The sequence below is a fragment of the Diabrotica undecimpunctata genome, chromosome 1 (assembly GCF_040954645.1).
Source record: "Diabrotica undecimpunctata isolate CICGRU chromosome 1, icDiaUnde3, whole genome shotgun sequence".
In the NCBI taxonomy this organism is placed as follows: Eukaryota; Metazoa; Arthropoda; class Insecta; order Coleoptera; family Chrysomelidae; genus Diabrotica; species Diabrotica undecimpunctata.
Genome location: NC_092803.1, coordinates 15,551,153 through 15,569,348, shown reverse-complemented (window position 1 = coordinate 15,569,348; position 18,196 = coordinate 15,551,153). Strand labels below are relative to the sequence as shown.

Here is an 18,196-nt window from a genome sequence, read left to right as displayed (position 1 = left end):
CTACGGATATAATGAGGTCATGACGAGACTGATCTCTTCGTACTTAAGCAACCGAAGCTTCAGGGTACGAATAGGACAAGTACTATCCGAGCACGGAGCTCTGGAGGCTGGAGTGCTACAGGGAGCAGACCTGTCACCCCTACTGTACACAATATACACCGCAGATCTTCTAAGAACACCAGGAACACTACTCAGCCTTTATGCAGACGACCAAGCGATTGCGGCCAAACACAGAAACTTAGAAGTAGCGGTCAACAATCTACAGACAGCATTGGATAATATTGAAGAATGGTGTATCCAATGGAAAATCGCAATCAATTCAGAGAAGACACAAGCTATGATATTCAAAAAGAAAAGAGAAACCCCAGAGGAACAACTGTTAGTGCAAACAGGATGGAAATGGAAAAGAGAAGCGAAATACCTAGGAGTCGCTATGGACCAAGGCTTAACCTTTACGCAACACGTAGACACAACCATCAAGAAAACAGCAACAGCCAGAGCAGCAATAAGAGGACTCACAGTTAGAAAACACAAACTGTGCATAAAGACGAAAATGAGACTAATAAACAGCATCATACTTCCAATAATCACATATGGATCTCTTTCATGGGGACACATAAGCAATTCAAATAAAAAGAAAATACAAGCAGCTCACAATAACATCCTCAGAGAAGCGGCAAATGGCAAATGTATTAAGATACGTCGCTGAACGCTTTCTGTTTAGAGAACTGTAATAAGTAAGGGAAGCACAAAAGACCAAAACAGCAAATCGTAGCAAACACATAAAGTCTAGATAATTCGTAGCTCTATTAACAGAAGCAGCCCCAGCACGCAGAACTGGGAAATTTTAATAATTGATGGTTTTTTTAGGGCAACCTTCAAAAAAAAAATAACTAAATTAGGGCTTTGGCCACCAAAAAAATCAAAAAATACTAATACAAAGGCAACAGCCATCAAGCAGAAATAACAAAACCCCAAAACCTGTGCAGAAAGGGCCCACATTCTCGGGCACCGAGTCGCCGAACTGGGTGCAGCCCGGAGCGGAGACTCGAGGCCCGAGCAAGCAATTTCAGTTGGATGATACGTCACTAGAGAAAGCAGGAAAAGAGCGCCTTACGCTAGCCTGCATTGATCGGGTTAGGATATCGTGTTGGAGTTCTTGCACCCAGGACTTGCACCACACGAAAACCATTTGGCTGGTAGTGAGCTCCTCTCGCGCATCAGCGTGCTATAGGGAGGAAAGTGATGGCCTGGAGCATTGAAGCGCGGTGGAGTGATTCCTGATAAATCAAATCAATACACCTCGCTCCAATGAATTGTAACACCCGAATGTCATTCTAAGGGGTGTGCAAGTCTCTCAGACTGGGTTAATCAAATTGCTTGCAAAAATTAACTGTGAGCTAAAATACTTTCTAACAGACTACAAGCCCATGGGACATTTTCGAGGGGTCATTTGACTCAGTATGAATTACATATATCCTCCTGAGACCTGAGCTGATTCTTTTTGTTTTTTTTTTATTAAATAGTAAAATTCGTATGATGTTGATTATAAAAACACATGTAAATTTTTCTAAATTTTTATTTTGTTGTTAAATATGAAAAAAATTATGTCCATTCAAAAGGACATCAGGATCGCATCGATGCAAAATTATTATAAATGAAACTGTTTAAAGCAATTAATATTTCCCGTTAAACATAAAAATATGTCACATGATTCACAATAAACTTTTGTTTTACCCTTGCAACCTGGAAGCTTGCATCTAACAGAATTTTTTAACTCGGATGCCATTGCAGGTATGTGTTGTATCTTTCTTTTAGTAGAAGTTTGAAGTGATGGTCTAGGATTGGAACTGTTTCTAGTTACTAATGTTGAAGTGTTCCCAAAATCAGAATTTTCAGAAATGTTGTCTTTAAGGAGCAACTCGGAAAGAGCTATTTTAAATTCCAGGAACTTCATAACGGTTTTATTAGCATCACCAAGTTGCTTATGGTCATCTCTGTATAGAATCCAAGAATTGGCAATCGCAAGATCAAATAAGTGAAAAATGGTTTTGACTGTCCATTTTTTACTTCTAGCTCCCATTCTATAATAACTTATCATCCTGTCAATTAAATCTATTCCCCCCATGCATTCATTATACTTTTTAACAATGTTTGGTCTAGGTACCTCAATATATCGGGAGTCCTTTTTTGACCACCGCTTACATTCATCTGAAGGTTCTATTTGCAATGCAGTTGACGCTAGCATAACTGATTTCATATCATACCATTGGACTATGTTAATTTTTCCATCAGCTCTTACATCCTGCTCAGATGAACCACGACCCAAGTCATCACCTTATCCGATGTTACATAAACTGCTTTGGGTATTCTGGATCTCATTATTGTACCAGTTAAAAAAATATTTTTGTTTAACATGTACTCAAGTAAAGGTAAGGTGGTGAAATATCTATCGATGAACACATGTGTTCCTTCTAATAACGTTGTAGATAACTTAATAACTGCGGATGGACCAACACCTAACTTCTTAACATCATCATCATTCTGCAGAAATGTATTTTTCCCTTGATAAATATCGAAGTCTAATATTAATCCTTTGGGAGTGGCACAGACAAAATTTTTTAATCCTTCTGGGTTAGGTTTACCTCGAACAAATTGTTTCATGTTACACACGCCCGTAAAAGGTATCATTTGTTCGTCCACAGCAACCTCATTGTATCTTGGAAGTGTCAAGCAACCTCTTCGTATTCTGTCAACTAAAGGCCGGATCTTAAATAATTTGTCAGCATTTCTTTGATCTTGAGGCACATCAGCGTCAATAACTACTTTTAAGTTGCTCCTGATTTGAAAATATCTATCACGAGTCATGGCTTGTGCAATGCTGTTGACTTTTGTTGTCTTAGCCCAAAACATTCTAATTTGTGGATAATTCAGACAGGACATTAGAATAGATATTCCAAAAAAATTTTTCACCTCCGTTAGAGTAACGTTCAAAGGTTTTCCTTTTTCTTGCAAAAATTTAATATTTGTACAATTACAAATATTCTCAAAATCTGAATCATCAAAATACATACCGACATAGTTTTCAACTTTCCAATTTTGCCTCTCGTAGACTGTATCGACAATTCCAGTAAAGTCTATATGCTGAGGGACAAAAACACCCATTTTTTTCCATGTATTTCGGTTCTCCTTTTTTTTTTCGTTCACTGAGTGGCACGTTATCTAATTCATCTTCGGGTGGCATTTCTGTATCTTGTTCATCATCTGTATGTTGGGCCGAATCTGATTGCTGAGGCTGATACGATTCTTCATTTGGATCAAAGCCGTCATCAGAGTTTTCAGAATCTGAAACGACTATATCTGAATTTTCCAGGCATTCAAGAAGTCTTTCAATGTCAACTTTGGGTCTTAAATATTTTTTATTACCAAACACAGCTGAAACAAAAAAGTCTAATATAATATTTTATGTATGCCTAAGGACTTGACGTCCATAAAAAACGACATCCTCGTTTTAGATAAAAAACAATTTAAAAATGGTTTGATAAGACAACTACATCGCATGAATGCATTTATAATATCCTAAGTTATTAGACTAAGCAACATTTAGGTTAATAATCTAATAAAATTAGCTTCTTCTTCTTCTTCACGTGCCATCTCCGCGACGGAGGTTGGCAATCATCATGGCTATTCTGATCTTAGATGCTGCTGCTCTGAATAGTTCAATTGTTGTGCATCCGTACCATTCCCTCAAGTTACGCAACCATGAGATTCTTCTTCTTCCTACACTTCTCTTGCCCTGGATTTTCCCTTGTATAATCAATTGAAGTAGGTTGTATCTCTCATTACGCATAACATGCCATATGTATTGCAGCTTTCGTGTATTGATGGTTTCCAATAAAATTAGCTACTTACCATCAATTGTTTTTCTATAACTGCCCGCCATTTTTGTCACTTGAGATTAACAGGTTAACTAAGTTATAATGTGGTCACAGTAATACGGCGCGCTGTTGTCAGGGTCACTTGTATATACACTACGATGGACCGTGGGACTCGGCGCTGTAAATTTAGTTCTTTCCAAAAAAATATATAAAACGTAAATGTCCATTTAATTGGACATCAGGTCTCAGGAGGATAAATCAATAATATAATATTAGAAACTATTAGGTAGGTAATACAAAATAATGACCTGCGACCTAATGCCGTACAAAAATATTGCTACCAGTAGCAGGGATAATCTTTGATTTTCGGAAAATTTTGATCCCATTTTCGGCAATTTGATACAGTACGGCATTCGTACATTTTCGGATTGTTACAAAGTCTGAGTAAGAGTTAGATTGTTTCAAAGTAGTACAAGGGAGGTGATTTGAGAAAATATTAAACTCGCTGATTTAAATTTAGTTGCATAAAATACCTAATAACATTTTTAAACTTGCTGTACATTTTTCATGGTACATGTGCTTATGAGACGAATAATAATTTCCCTTTGATAAGTGGGATATTACGATCAAAAATTTCTGTAGGGCATTGATATATTTTGTTAATATTGATGGTATTGATATATTAACATTGTGGGGCCGCCCCCGTAGGAAAAATGTTTCTGATTCGGTTTCTTTACGGATTCCTGTTCAAAAATGTCCTATAAACAAATCAGAAGGGTGCCCGGCATAAAATTTTTCGAAGAATCAATAAAAATCTCAATTCCTCGTCACCGACAACAATTATTCGTATTTCACTGCTGTTGGGCGTTTTAGAAGAAAACGAGGCGTCTAGAAAACTGAGGTATGTAAATTTAATGAATGAACTATTATCCGCAGTAATTCTACTTTCTATTTTGGAATGATGGGCGTATTTGTTGAAGAAACTCGGCGTTCGTACTCCTACGTCTAAAAATGATAATATTCTCGTGTTGTGGCTATAAATTGTTGCTAAAATGACTATTACGATATTTGATACTATTGAGAATCTTTTACTGGTCATAAGATATTAGGAAGCGTGTAGAATAATGCAAAATATGGGTCTTTTCAAGTTTCGTTGGTGGTTTTTTGGTGTTTTGTTTACAAACACTAGCATTTTTAGCATTATTGGTTTTTGGAACTAGTCTTCAATAGAATTTAAATTACGATTTAAGCCCCACATGAACACATATCCAAAATGTGACAATTGTCAAAGCACTGTTAACAATTCAATAAGCGAAACTGATGTGCAGGATGGTCAAATTTCTCTCTCATATACATAAAAGAAATACTAAAAAAGTAGAATTCAAAGATCACTAGTAAGTTATTTTGACCTGCAGCAAAACTTCCAGCGCTGTTGCTTACTAGATAAATTTTTTTTTGCATGTTACAACTGTCATGTCGGCACCACACTTCGCTTTGTTATTCGTTATGCGCAATATTCGGCCACATAAGACGAAGTGTGGAGGGTACATTTATCAATTATTTGCTTTATTCGCACGCATAAGCAAATACCCGAATAGCAAATACGCCTATCCGTTCACTTGTCGGTTTATGACACACTTTAAAGAACACGAATAAGCCGAATGCACGTCGAATGTATGTGTCGACTGCCCACACTTCGCTGGCACCAGTGGTTATCTCGATGTTTATCCTAACCTAACTTTGTCTCTTATCTGCTGCGGAATAGACTGGACAAATGAAAAGGTAATGAGATTTCTGGATTTATACCAGATGCAGCCTTGATGATATGGCACAAGTATTGGTAAACTGCATTTAAGTAAAAATAAGTTCTGCGAATAAGAGCAGCAACCGTCAATACGTCCACGTCTATTTTGGTTCTGCCAAACACTCATGATGCATGATGCAAATATTTACCGGCACAAGTGTGGACTAGCGTATTTGTTATTCGCTGACGAATATTTGGGCGAATACAGCGAAGTCACATTACGAATAACACAGCGAAGTGTGCTGCCGCCATCAGTACCTAACTTTTATATCCTCTTAACTTAAGACTTGGACACACTTATGATACAGCTTTCCGATCCTACTCTGTTCATAGATAGTTCAGCGGCTGGGTACTTTTCTGTATCCATGGAAGGGTTAAAAAATATTTTATCTTAAGTAATTTTTTTCGCCGAATACAAATATGTAGTCTCCCTCTCATTATGTTTTCAACTATCCACCATTCTATGTAAGAGAAAGGTACCCAGCTGCCGGACTGTGCATGATCAGAAGGCTGTCTGATAGGTGTGTCCAAGCCTTTAACCCACCCTTCAGCGATTAACAATATCTTAGTGCACTTGCAATTTCAATCACTGGTCACTAAAAGCTTTACTCATCGCTGAGTTGCCTGCCACAGCACACTAGTAATTTGTTAATCAGTGGGAACTAAACAGTTAGTGTACTCAGCTTATCCGTGGGTTGCTGCTTCTCCCAGTTACAATGGATTTTGTGGAAAGCTATTTGTGTTATTGCGCTAATTCTGAGCAATCGAAAAAAAGGCAAATGAAGAAAGAGTTTTTGGGTGCTTTCAATAATTCTATAATCAGTTTCATAAATATTAAAAGAACATCCGAATAAGTTCTTTAATTATTTTAAAATGAGCATAGAAACTTTGGATAAACTATTGATTTCGCTTGGACCTCGAACTACTTACCAAAATATATCATACAGACTACAACACCTTAAAAAAGATTGGTTGTAACTCTTAAGTCAGAAAAATATTAAACCACTAATAGTTTAAATAATTTATTGCAAAAGACGTTAAGATAGCGTTTTTATTTAAAATTAAATCAATTAGACAAATAACCTAACACAGGATATAATTATTGCAAGTCCTGTGGAATCGAACAATAACATTGACCCTGATCTAGCTTAGAAACCAAAAGAGTCTTTGCCAATTCGACAAAATATCTTCCCACAATTTGAGATTAATAGTGCAGTGAAAAAACAAAAGAAAGGTCCTACTGATCCAAATTTTTAGAAATAGTGGGAGATCTCCTCCATTCACAAAGATAATGAATTTGATATAGTCGGTAAAAATATTGCTCTAAAATTACGTAAATGATCGTCACAACAGCAAATTCATACGCAAAAATTTATTGATGATATTTGTATGAAGCAGGACTTCATACCTTATGAAGAGGTTGTTAAATAGTACATGTCGTGGAAGAGTTTCATTACTTAAGAGTAATACATTGAAAACTTTTATTTTCTACATTTTCACAAAATTTATTACAATGTATTATCACTACAGCTGTTTCGGCAGAGTACCTTCCTCAAGTGATGTATTTTTAAGTTTTTCTAAGTTGGTCTTTCAGAATTATATCTGTATCTTTTAATTTACTCATATAGATTCTAATAAAGGCCTTTATTTTGAATATGGAATATTTGAAATTGGTCGTTAAAAGAATTATTATTATGATCAAGGTGAAGTGCGTAAGTAGAATCTGTTTTTGTATTATTGAAAGCCCTTTTGTGTTCTGTTGTACGTTTGTTAAACGTTCTACCTGTTTGACCGATGTATGTTTTTGGGCAGTACCAAACTCAGTACTTTTTGTTTGTTTATATTCGCATACTATTTACTACACAAGTCCCAACCCTTTGAAAACTCAAGTCTGTGTTTTCACCTTCGCCATAACCTATAAAAAGTGTCTAGGAGAAAAACGAGAAAAAGAAATTACTAGGAACAATAGGTTTGGTAAGCTAACTAAAATTAATTTCTGATTTGGTGTAATACCGGTCATATCACCAGTTAAATCTACAGTATCATTAACACTCGCACCCTGTTTTTTTGTTTTTTTTTTCAATAATACATAATTAAACTTTTTTACAAAACTACATCATTTTATGTACATAATTTTGTAAGGTAATTCTTTTCATTTACTTTTCAGCCAGCAATAATTCTTTTGCTCTAGTCTCATCATTGTAATATATTTTAATACATTTTGCGGAACAAATAAAATCTCTAGAGAAGTAAAATTAAAAATATACAACGTTACGAAATTGGGCTGAAAAAATGTAAGAATATTAAAAAAAGACGGAATTATTAAAAATGGTAGCCGAACTGATATGGATTGATACCATAATGGGGACATAACGAATGTAATAGAGCAGGAGGTGGAATTCAAAGGGTTTGGCAAAAAAAAAGAGGTGGCATTCCGAGAGTGGCCGAGGAGGGAAAGCATAGCTTTCGTATCGTCTACGCACGTAGCCATGATTTTTTATTTTATTTTGTTAAGAAACACACATGGGACTGCGTTTACTACTTCATTCTCTCCGTCCGTAGTCCGCGATAAAGCTACGCATAAAAGAAATGCAATAACGCGAAAAAGGTGTAGATTGTGGATATAGGAAGAGAAAAGGCAAAACGTATCAACAGTGAAAGGACTGTTCAAGGACCGGATGAACTGGAACGTATGAATAGCATAAAATTAAGAACTTTTTTGCTTTTTTTATTATTTTCCAGAAATGTTTTCCATCGAAACAAACTTTTGTTTGTCTCTCACATTCTTCTTTTGATTAATTCACCATTGAAATAAATATTAATAAATATAATTTGTGTACATAAACAGACTCCATTCTATTACAATATATAATCAAATTAGAAATAGTATATTACTTGTGTTCGTTTTTTGTTCTAATTCATAAATTGTGTTTTGGTTTTCGAAAATTTACACGAGCGAGAAAGGCGGATGGTGTTATAGACCATTGCAAAGTAATAGGATTTTGATCTTCTCAAAACAAACAAATGTTGGCACGCAAAAAAGTCGAATTGAAAATATGGCACATATGTGTGAGTGTGCGTGCGTGTGTGTGTGTGTCTTAGTAAATGCACTACCATATGTACATATTGTGTGAGTTTGTGTGTGTGTAAATATCATAAACGCAGAGGCACATTGGCCCACTGCTTTATGTAAGCGTGTTTGGAAATAGTACCGTCAAATAAGTTCCAGTAAACAGAATTTTAAACACAGAAACTGTGAAAACTCTAGTTGTTTTAATGTTAAAATACTTTTTTTTAATGAAGTCAACTAACAAAACCAAAATTATAGTAAATAGTATTTCTGAGAAGTTAGGAATGGAGTAATTAGAAGATTTATTCGTAAAGGGGAGAGACACATTTTTGCCAACAAAGAAACAAGTGGAAATCATACGAATGATTGAGCTTTCAACAGAAAAATTAGAAGCATTTAAAGAGATGTGGCCACAGCGGGTGCCATGGAACCCACACTAACTTTCGCGGGGCGCAAAAATTGGGTCGTTCACTTTTAGAAACAACAACTAGACAAAGTTTCTTTCGTTAATAAAGATTTTTGATGTTTCACGTGTACGTGTACTTTAATAATTATAAACTGTTTTTCATATATGAAAATATCATTGATAAAAATTTATAAAAAAAAATCATATGGTTAGGGCGTAATTTTCAGCATTTAAAGCGAACAAAAAAAAGAGCGTGGTACTTGGGAAGTACAGAAAGAAGTGAATACTTCTTATAGCGTGTTATATATTTTTTAATAACAGTACACATTTAAGTTCTTTAAAATCTAACACCTTAAGCGCCATTTGTATCCGATTAGATACAAATAACTTTGATCATTTTTGGCCACCTGTATCCAAACCGATACAAAGCAATACTTTCACTTTAGGCTAGCTGTATTCAAAAGAATGCAGGTTTTGTATTTAATTAAATGGGGAACTTATAAAGCATGGCAGGTTGGTTCATAATTTGTTTTTGGCCAACGATTTTTTTTTGATAGTTGATAGTTAAACACATTTTATTAAAAATAAAATATAATTAATTTAAATAAACAAATAGGGTAGAGTATATAATAAGTAAACACTTATGGCCACTTTAAGAACTTTTTTTATCATTTTTCTATTGAGAAACATGTAGGATTTGAATAAAATCTTTCCGCTCAATGCGATTTTTACTTACGAATCTGCTCTACTAGGAGATCAACTGATATATGACTATGATTATATTTTGAACAACTAAAATCCCTACTTTTGGCCATGTGTTTCTACTTTTGGCCATACACTTTCCCCACTTTAGGCCACCCAAGAACTAGTTAAAAATAGAGATTAAAGTTGATATTTATGCTTAAATATTTATTGAACTACAAAAATAGGTAAAACAAAAAAAATTTATGGTAACACAAATAAGTAAAAAGTATTGAAAATAATAATTAAAACTTTTATAAATAGTACTTATAATTTCATATTTGTTCATAAATGTCTAATTGTCCTCGAAAAATAGTCTTAAATTTTCTTCCTTGTTCCTGGACAATAGGCTCGGGTAGTTTTCCCAAAATATCACCTTTATCTATACTGCAAACGTCATTTTCTATAGGACAAAACACAGTTTTCTCTTCATTAGCACTTTTGAAACATTGTATCTCATACTCTTCTGATGAAAGGACATCTATAATTTTTGGCAACATATTTATATGTTGTCGTCGATCTTTTACCCTGTTCTTAAATCTGGCAAGCCTAAAGTCTCCCAATTTGAGATCATCGGTATCGTACATTTGAATATTGTCTGGTTCTGGTTCCATGAAGTCAACATCGTCTCCACTACTACCAGTTTCCTCCCAGTCTTCATATTCTTCTTCTGAAGAGCCTGAATCTAAATCGTGTTTTATAGGTTTCGTCGTTTTAAGTTTTGTTGTCTTTTGTTCCATTTTTTCGATTTTTTTTGTGCCTTCATCTATTTGTTATGCTCTCGAGCCTGTTTCCTTTCTTGCTTTTGTTTTTCTTTATCATTTTTAAGTTTCTCGCATTCTTCATGATACTTCACCCACTTATCAGCACATTGTAAAATACTGCAGAAGAAATCAGTTTTTGTGCAAAAAAAATATTACGTTTGACTTCTTCTACCTTATCTGGGCGAAAACTGCTATCCATCACAATATTGCTGGCAGTCGATGTGGTCGGAACTTGATCGCCTAAATAATCAGAATTGGAAGATTCCGAAAACACAGCATTTATCATATTATCATTTGTAGTAGATACCAGGGGACATATATGTTTGAAAGCATTCAAACTTCGTTTGCTATTTGAAACCAAATATTGTACAGCGATTTATCTTCAACAATAACTTCCCATTCATGTGTTCTTCTTTTTGTTGTCTTAAATTTTTTCAGGAGAACCACATCAATTTTTGATTCTAAATATTTAAGGAAAACTTTGGCTTCAATGTTAATACATACCTTTAGTTTGAAACATATCGGGTTTTCTCAATACAATTTTACTGTAGTCCACATTATTTTCTGAAAAAGGGTACAGACCTATGACTTTAAATCCCGATATTATATTAGAGGTCATTTTTGGATCATCAATCAACTGAGCCAGTGCCATAGGTAAAAATTATTTAGTAATCTCCTGACAATTGGTTTCTATCTTTGTTTGTTTGTTTGTATTGTTTTATAGGCCCAAACACAGAGAAGTCTAAGGGCTGGAGGATATGAGTAGCATTAGGGGGTAATGCTATTAAAATTATTTGATTTTCTCTGCAAAATTTACTTAAATATAGGGTCAAATAGGATTTATGTCTATCTAAAAAGACAAGAACGGGGAACTCTATTTGATACTCCTTTAGGAAGGAGACAAAAACGTTTGAAAAATACTCAAAAAAACATTCTGCAGTCATCCAGCCTGTTTCACTTTTCCCTAATCCCCAACCTTTAGGAGCTGCTTTACATACAGCGGACGGAATTCGGTTATAATAAAAAAGTGTCAAAGGAGGAGCGAATTTTCCTCCCGCATTTACTGTGAAAACCGTAGTTACATTTTCCTTATCTGATGAGGTTTGTTCATCATAGATGTTTTTTCCTGGCGGTCCAATTACAGTATCACTTTTTGGGGCTAAACAAAAACATGTTTCATCCATATTGTAAATCCTTTTTGGATGATCTAAAACACTGGTAGCACTTATACCGCTTAAATTCATACGAACTGTCAATTGTGCCTGTCAAGGAAGCTGTAATACCATTTTTTGCCTGGACGATCGTTGACAAAAAGAGTTTTAATATTTGACTCTCGAACAAGTTTTTGTACCGAACTCAATAACCTGTCTTTATCAATTGGAAACCCCATCTTTGCACAATTTAATATCCATTCAACTAGGAGGTCTTCAGTCTCTTTTCCCAAGTGAGAATCGAATTCACAATGCACTAAATCTCTTGGAGACTTTCCGGATATTTTATTACGCAAAGTAGTTCTCGGAACTTTAAATTGACGACTGGCTGTGGTCACAGACATTCCTTCGGATATGGAATTTAATGCTAAATTTAATTTTGAAGGTGAGTACTGAAGTTTTGGTATTCTTAACTATTCTACTCTGCTTTTATTATTCTTAAGTGCGTTTGGCATTTTCACTAAAAGAAATAAAATACCTATATTTATGTGAACATGCTACATTAGTAGAAAAGTAACCTGGCCAAAAGTGGATTTCGTTTACCTACTTGTGGCCAGCAGATTGGCCATAAGAAGGTAAATAGTGATTTTCGGTTTACATAAAAAATATAAAATAAAAAGTGTCTATTTACCTTATCTCTCACTTCTAGTGAAGAAAAAATATGATATAGTATTGGATTTAAAACGATGATATCAGATATGTTTCTTAAGAAAATTTGTTAGTTAGCTCGGCAGGTGCAACACACTACCACTTAAACATCAACAATGAAATGAATGGATCAGTTAGGTAGGTTTCTGTCACTGTTCCCACTTCCTATATAATTATTTGACATTTTAGCAGCTTCAAGCTTATTTGTTGATGGACGTCATGCTTATTATCCTACGAATCATAGTGAAATGGCCATAGGTGGGGTAGTGGCCATAAGTGGTGCCTCTACCCTACCACATTTCTTCTTAATAGCTATCGATACAAACTCTTTTAATGTACGTTATTACATTAATAATTCGGATTTATGAGAAATAAAAATACATTTGAGACAATAAAATTTTTTACAAACACTACATTTGTGACGAGTTTGGGAAGATTTGGCTTGGGCATATTTCCAATCGTGGCTGTTTGTTAGCCTTTCATAGCAAGATATACATCTTCTTTTCTTATTATCATCCACTAAAATATGATTTTCGTTTATGTTATTAGGTGGAGGAGGTCTTGTAAGCGGTTCGTCCAAAAGCTGAGTGACAACTTGTTCTTTGAATTTGGTGATAGACATTTTTTTCTTCGTTACCATCTGATGTATACAATACGCATTTATTAGCGTAGTTCCTGTTAGTAATTACTACTACTACTAAGGATTTCCACAGTTTTCACTGTCTTCCTTCACTCAACCGTTTTCTCCAATTTTCCCTGTCATTCCAGTCTCCATCTCGCAGGGTTCTTTTCTCCATAGCCTCGTCGATTTCATCTCTGAATGACCTTCGGGGTCTTCCTCTCTTTCTTCTTCCAATCGGGCTCCATTCTGTGATTTTGTTTATCCAGCGTCCTCTGTCCGCTCTTCTGACGTGGCCGTACCAGGATAGTCTCTTCTCCTCTATATAGTCGATTATGTCTGATTGCACTCCCATTCTCCGCTTAATCTCTGCGTTTTCAATTCTGTCTCTTTTTACAGAATTTTTTACTCTCTTTTTTTCTGTCTACAGCTTCTCCTCAGGAACTCCATTTCTACTGCTCTTATTTTACCTCTATTTCTCTTGTTTATTGTCCAGTTTTCGGACCCATATGTCAGGATACTTCTTGTCAGGGTATTATATATTCTCTTTTTTGTCTTTATCGTAATGTTCTTATCCCACAACACTGAGTTTAGTTGTCTTATACAGTTTCTTGTTTGTCTCAGTCTGTTGTTTATATCTTCTTCTGTTGTTCCCTGGTTCGATATTATGGTTCCTAAATACTTGAATTTATCTGTTCCATTTATTTGTCTTCCCTCGTCTATCTCTAGGTTTCTCATATTCTTGTTTTCTGTTGTTAGGTATTCGGTTTTCTCTAAGTTTATTTCCATTCCGTTGTTTTTATATTCTTCTTCTAGTTTTCTGAGCATAAAGCTGAGATCTTCTTCATCTTGTGCGATGACTACTTGATCGTCGGCAAAATTTAAGGTGTATAGGTTTACTATAGCTTTACATTTATTGTACTCTAAAATTATTATGGGTTTTTCTATTTCCTCGCCACGTCTTCTTACATGAGCCATTGAATTGCTGTGTTTTGTTGAAATAACCCATCTTTTTTGTCCTTCCATTTCAAAACAGTACAACCTATGTTGCTTTGTAAACTCGTAGACTGATACTTCTCTAACTTTACTTTCACAACTTCAATAGGATTATTTTTTCTGTTTGAACGTAACGTTCCCACTAAATGTGTTTTTCTCTTTTGAAGCTCGTGGGCTAAAGAAACGCTACTATAAAATTGTCTGTGTAAACAGTCCGCCCCTTGTCAAGTAAATTTTCTGACAGTTCCAAAACAGTCTTAGTGGCCCCGGAAATATTTGTATTGCTAGTTTTATCTTTGCCACAATATACTTTCAGGTTATATGTATAACCGCCTTGAAGACACAATTTGTACAATTTTATTCCAAATCTATGCCGTTTATTAGGAATATATTGCTTGAAGCTTAGACGTCCACGAAAAGGAACTAGTGTCTCATCAATACAATAATTTTCTTCTGGTACATAGGCGTATTGAAAACGTTCTATCAGCATATTTATCAAGGGCGTGATCTTATATAGCCGATCATCTTTTGAAGGATTAGAGTTGTCACAAAAATGCCACGTTCTTACTAGTATTTCAAATATGTTTCTCGATAAAAAGAGAGTTTATCTTATTTATGTATATGTTATTTTTTGACCAATAATCTCTGACTTGAGGTAACCGGACAATTCCCATCCACAATAATGCTGCCAAGAAAAGTTTCATTTCATTATAAGTGGTATCATACCAACTTTTTATGCGAGCATGGGGTAAAGTATTAGCCTGAGACTTCATAGATTGGGCGTATGTGTTTGTTTCACTTACCATATAGTTTATAATGTCATCAGTTATGAAAAATTTATAAAAATCCAGTTTTTTTTTCTTTGAAGTTGGTCAGTATATCTTCAGTTACGCCTGGATTTTTTTCGGAAAAATCAAATATTTTTAGTCTCGATAACGTAAACTTATCCCAAGAAAGTGCATTTATTCCGTGGCTTTCATTATCTGATTCTTCATTTTCTGTATCAGTACTTTCCATATCGTCTAGATTTCCTAACCTTATTACATTTTCTATGGTATCATTTATATGTGCATTGGAATCTAAAAAATACAGATAAATAATATAAATAATATACAGACAGTTAGAGACGTACTAGAACTAGAGTTCCCGTTAGTAGATTTCTGGTCCGATAGTTCATCTTTCACTTGATTGGCAATATTTCTAGAAGCAGAGGACACATTGCACGATTGTTCAAGCTTTCCACCTTCTGTTGTGTCGTCGATATACTTATCGGAAACTAAAACATGCATAGTATTTATTTACTAATAAAAAAGATAAAGTAGGGTTAGAGAACTTACCGGAAAAAACATTCAAATTGGCATTTTCCATATTTGTCTTCTCTTGGTTTTTAGTAGACCTCATAAGCTTTCTTTTCTTGATAGAAAAACAAACATGTTTGTAACGCTGAGTCACGATAACGCAATATAATATGCACACACAACACAAGGCACTTCGCAAATGTGTATACAATACTCGCGACCAACAAAATCTAATAAGAACAAACGTGTTTATAACGCTGAATCCAAATCGAAACAAGTGGCCAACAGCGTCAATTTATGAAAATGGGCCGCTTGTATCCATTTCAATACAACAATGTTTATATAAGAAAATAACATTATAACATATAAATTATAAAAGATACAGTTAAGTAGGGCATTTTTGATACATATTTATGAATTTTTCACAGTGGCCCCCAGAACTGTGTTTTTTTTTTAACACGGTGGCGCTTAACGTGTTAAAAAATCTTAATTTTTTTATAACAATTTTCCTTAACGATTTTAGTAATTTTCAAAATTTGTTAAATATAATACCTATAGAATTTATTCATCATATACATTTTCATTATTATCTTGTATTTATACTTAATTATTGACGTATGTAGAACCTAGATGTCGAGAAGAATTTGTTTTTCTCCTAAAGGTGCCTATTTTCTAGTGATGTTGACAACACATTGACCTATCTTATTCTATTTATAGCAGCTCAAAATCGATCAGTTGACTTTAGACTAGTCCATTTCATAAGATTTATACGCCCAAGGTCCAGGGCCTCCCATGTCTTCAATTTTGCCTTGTAGAATCAACAGTGGAAATCTTTCGATTCACTCTCTGAAATCTGTATCAGGACCTATTCCGCGATCTCAGTCTCATAGTACTATTACTAAACAATTGCTAGATCATTTCACTATTACATTGATTGACACCATACTGACTATAGAATCTATGAGGGTAGTAGAGAAGTCATTTGCGTAGTCAGAAAATCCCAGTGGTGTGTACATAAGTGACCCTGGACTAGGCTCTGATGACGGCTCTAGAGAGGAAGTCGAATGCTTGGCGTAGTAAAACTAAGCGGTCAAACCTGGGTACTAAGTAAGTTTGATAACTGATTTTTCTAATAATGTTAATCTTAATCATAAGTATTATAGCACCAACGAATTGTTTCGGTCAGCAGTTTCGAAAATACGTATAGCCCTGATGATCGCCAACCTTCGGAACGAAGATGGCACTTGAAGAAGAAGAATCATAAGTATGATTTTAATATCGTCGGAAGGGTACGTCACGTGTCATTTTTAAATCTAAAATGGTACATAGCACCGATCTCTTCTTTGTCAACCATTTTCCATCCACTCCTGAATGTAGGTCTCTCCCAATTGCTTCCATCTTTCTCTATCTTGCGCCAATCTAATCCACTGTTTGCCTGCCACTGTTCTTATGTCATCTACCCATCTTTTTTGAGGTCTTCCCGTGCTTCTTGTTGTCATTATATCGGGCTACGTGACCTGCCCAGCGCCATTTCATTTTTGCAATTTCTTCCACAATATCCCTAATCTTCGTTCTACGTCTTATCTCGGTGTTTCTAATATTGTCTCTTAGTGATATTCCAAGCATGATTCGTTCCATTGCTCTTTGCGTTGTTTCTAATTTTTTAGCAGATTTTTTTGGTAAGGGCTACTGTCTCCAAGCCGTAAGTACAAACTGGTAGTATGCATGTGTTATACACCTTTTTCTTTAAGTTTACGGGAATGGAGGTGTGTTTCAAGATATATGCTAATTTGCCGAAAGCGCCCTATGCCAGTTGTGTTCTTCTTTTATTTTCAGCATCTTGATTTGGTTTTCCTAGTTTGATAACATGACCTAGATATACATAATGTTCAACATTTTCTATGGTATGATTTTGTATTGTTATATTTGTCTGGTCTCGGCTCAGTATTTTTGTTTTGCTGTAGTTCATTTTTAAGCCTACCGCTCCTGAAACTGCATTTAATTGTTGTAACATATCATTTAGTTCTTGGATATTATCGGCTATTAAAACTATGTCATCTGCGAATCGCAAGTGGTTTAAGTATGATCCATCGACGTTGATACCCTTATTGTTCCATTCTAGTTTCTTAAAAATGTCTTAGCACCGATAGGTTATCGATAAATATAAAAAAATTAATGTATTATTAAGACCCAACTCCTGTCCTGTGCTTATAAAATACGTACTTAAAATTCTAAAGACAACTTTTATGAATACGAAATAGATATAAAAGGCAGTATTTTATATCATATCTTAATCTTATTCAGTATATGTAGATATAATAGATGTACATGAATATGAATAGGCCATCGTATACATATAAGATACGATGCTCAATTGTGGGTTATACTTGATTATCTCCTTGTGCTATTCAGGGCTTCAAATAAATTTTGAACGCTGTTGTAAAACTCAGTCTTATTATACAGTTTGTTATTGCGTAGGTACTTAGAACAAACGGTGTGCAAACATACACTTTAGTCCAGTTCGGATACGCTCTTCAAAATGTGTATTTTCCGCAAAAGTGCAATAAGGCAGCAATGGCTTTTAAGCCACAGCGAAAATATAAAGCAATTGTTTAAAACTGGTAATACAAATTATATAAATCCATTCGCCAATAATGCTTACATAGGCACTATAAGAAGCTAAGCAGTCTATCAGAAATAGAACTTCTGATAAATCGGTAAAAAACATTATTTAATCTGTATTCTGTTTCTCTTAGGAAGA

General features: G+C 34.8%; 2 protein-coding genes across 2 annotated transcripts in view; one reads left to right on the top strand and one right to left on the bottom strand.

Moving 5' to 3' along the window:
* The window catches only part of sty (sprouty signaling antagonist), a 309,966-nt gene that overhangs the window by 60,232 nt on the left and 231,538 nt on the right, over positions 1 to 18,196 (top strand). The window lies entirely within an intron of this gene.
* LOC140448671 (uncharacterized) lies at positions 11,329 to 11,847 on the bottom strand. The gene has a single exon (XM_072541969.1). It carries the CDS (start codon positions 11,845 to 11,847, stop codon positions 11,329 to 11,331), a length of 519 nt encoding a protein of 172 aa, XP_072398070.1.

Excerpts from the sequence above, each read along its gene's own strand:
- LOC140448671 (XM_072541969.1), bottom strand. The coding sequence starts at position 11,847 with ATGGATGAAACATGTTTTTGTTTAGCCCCAAAAAGTGATACTGTAATT.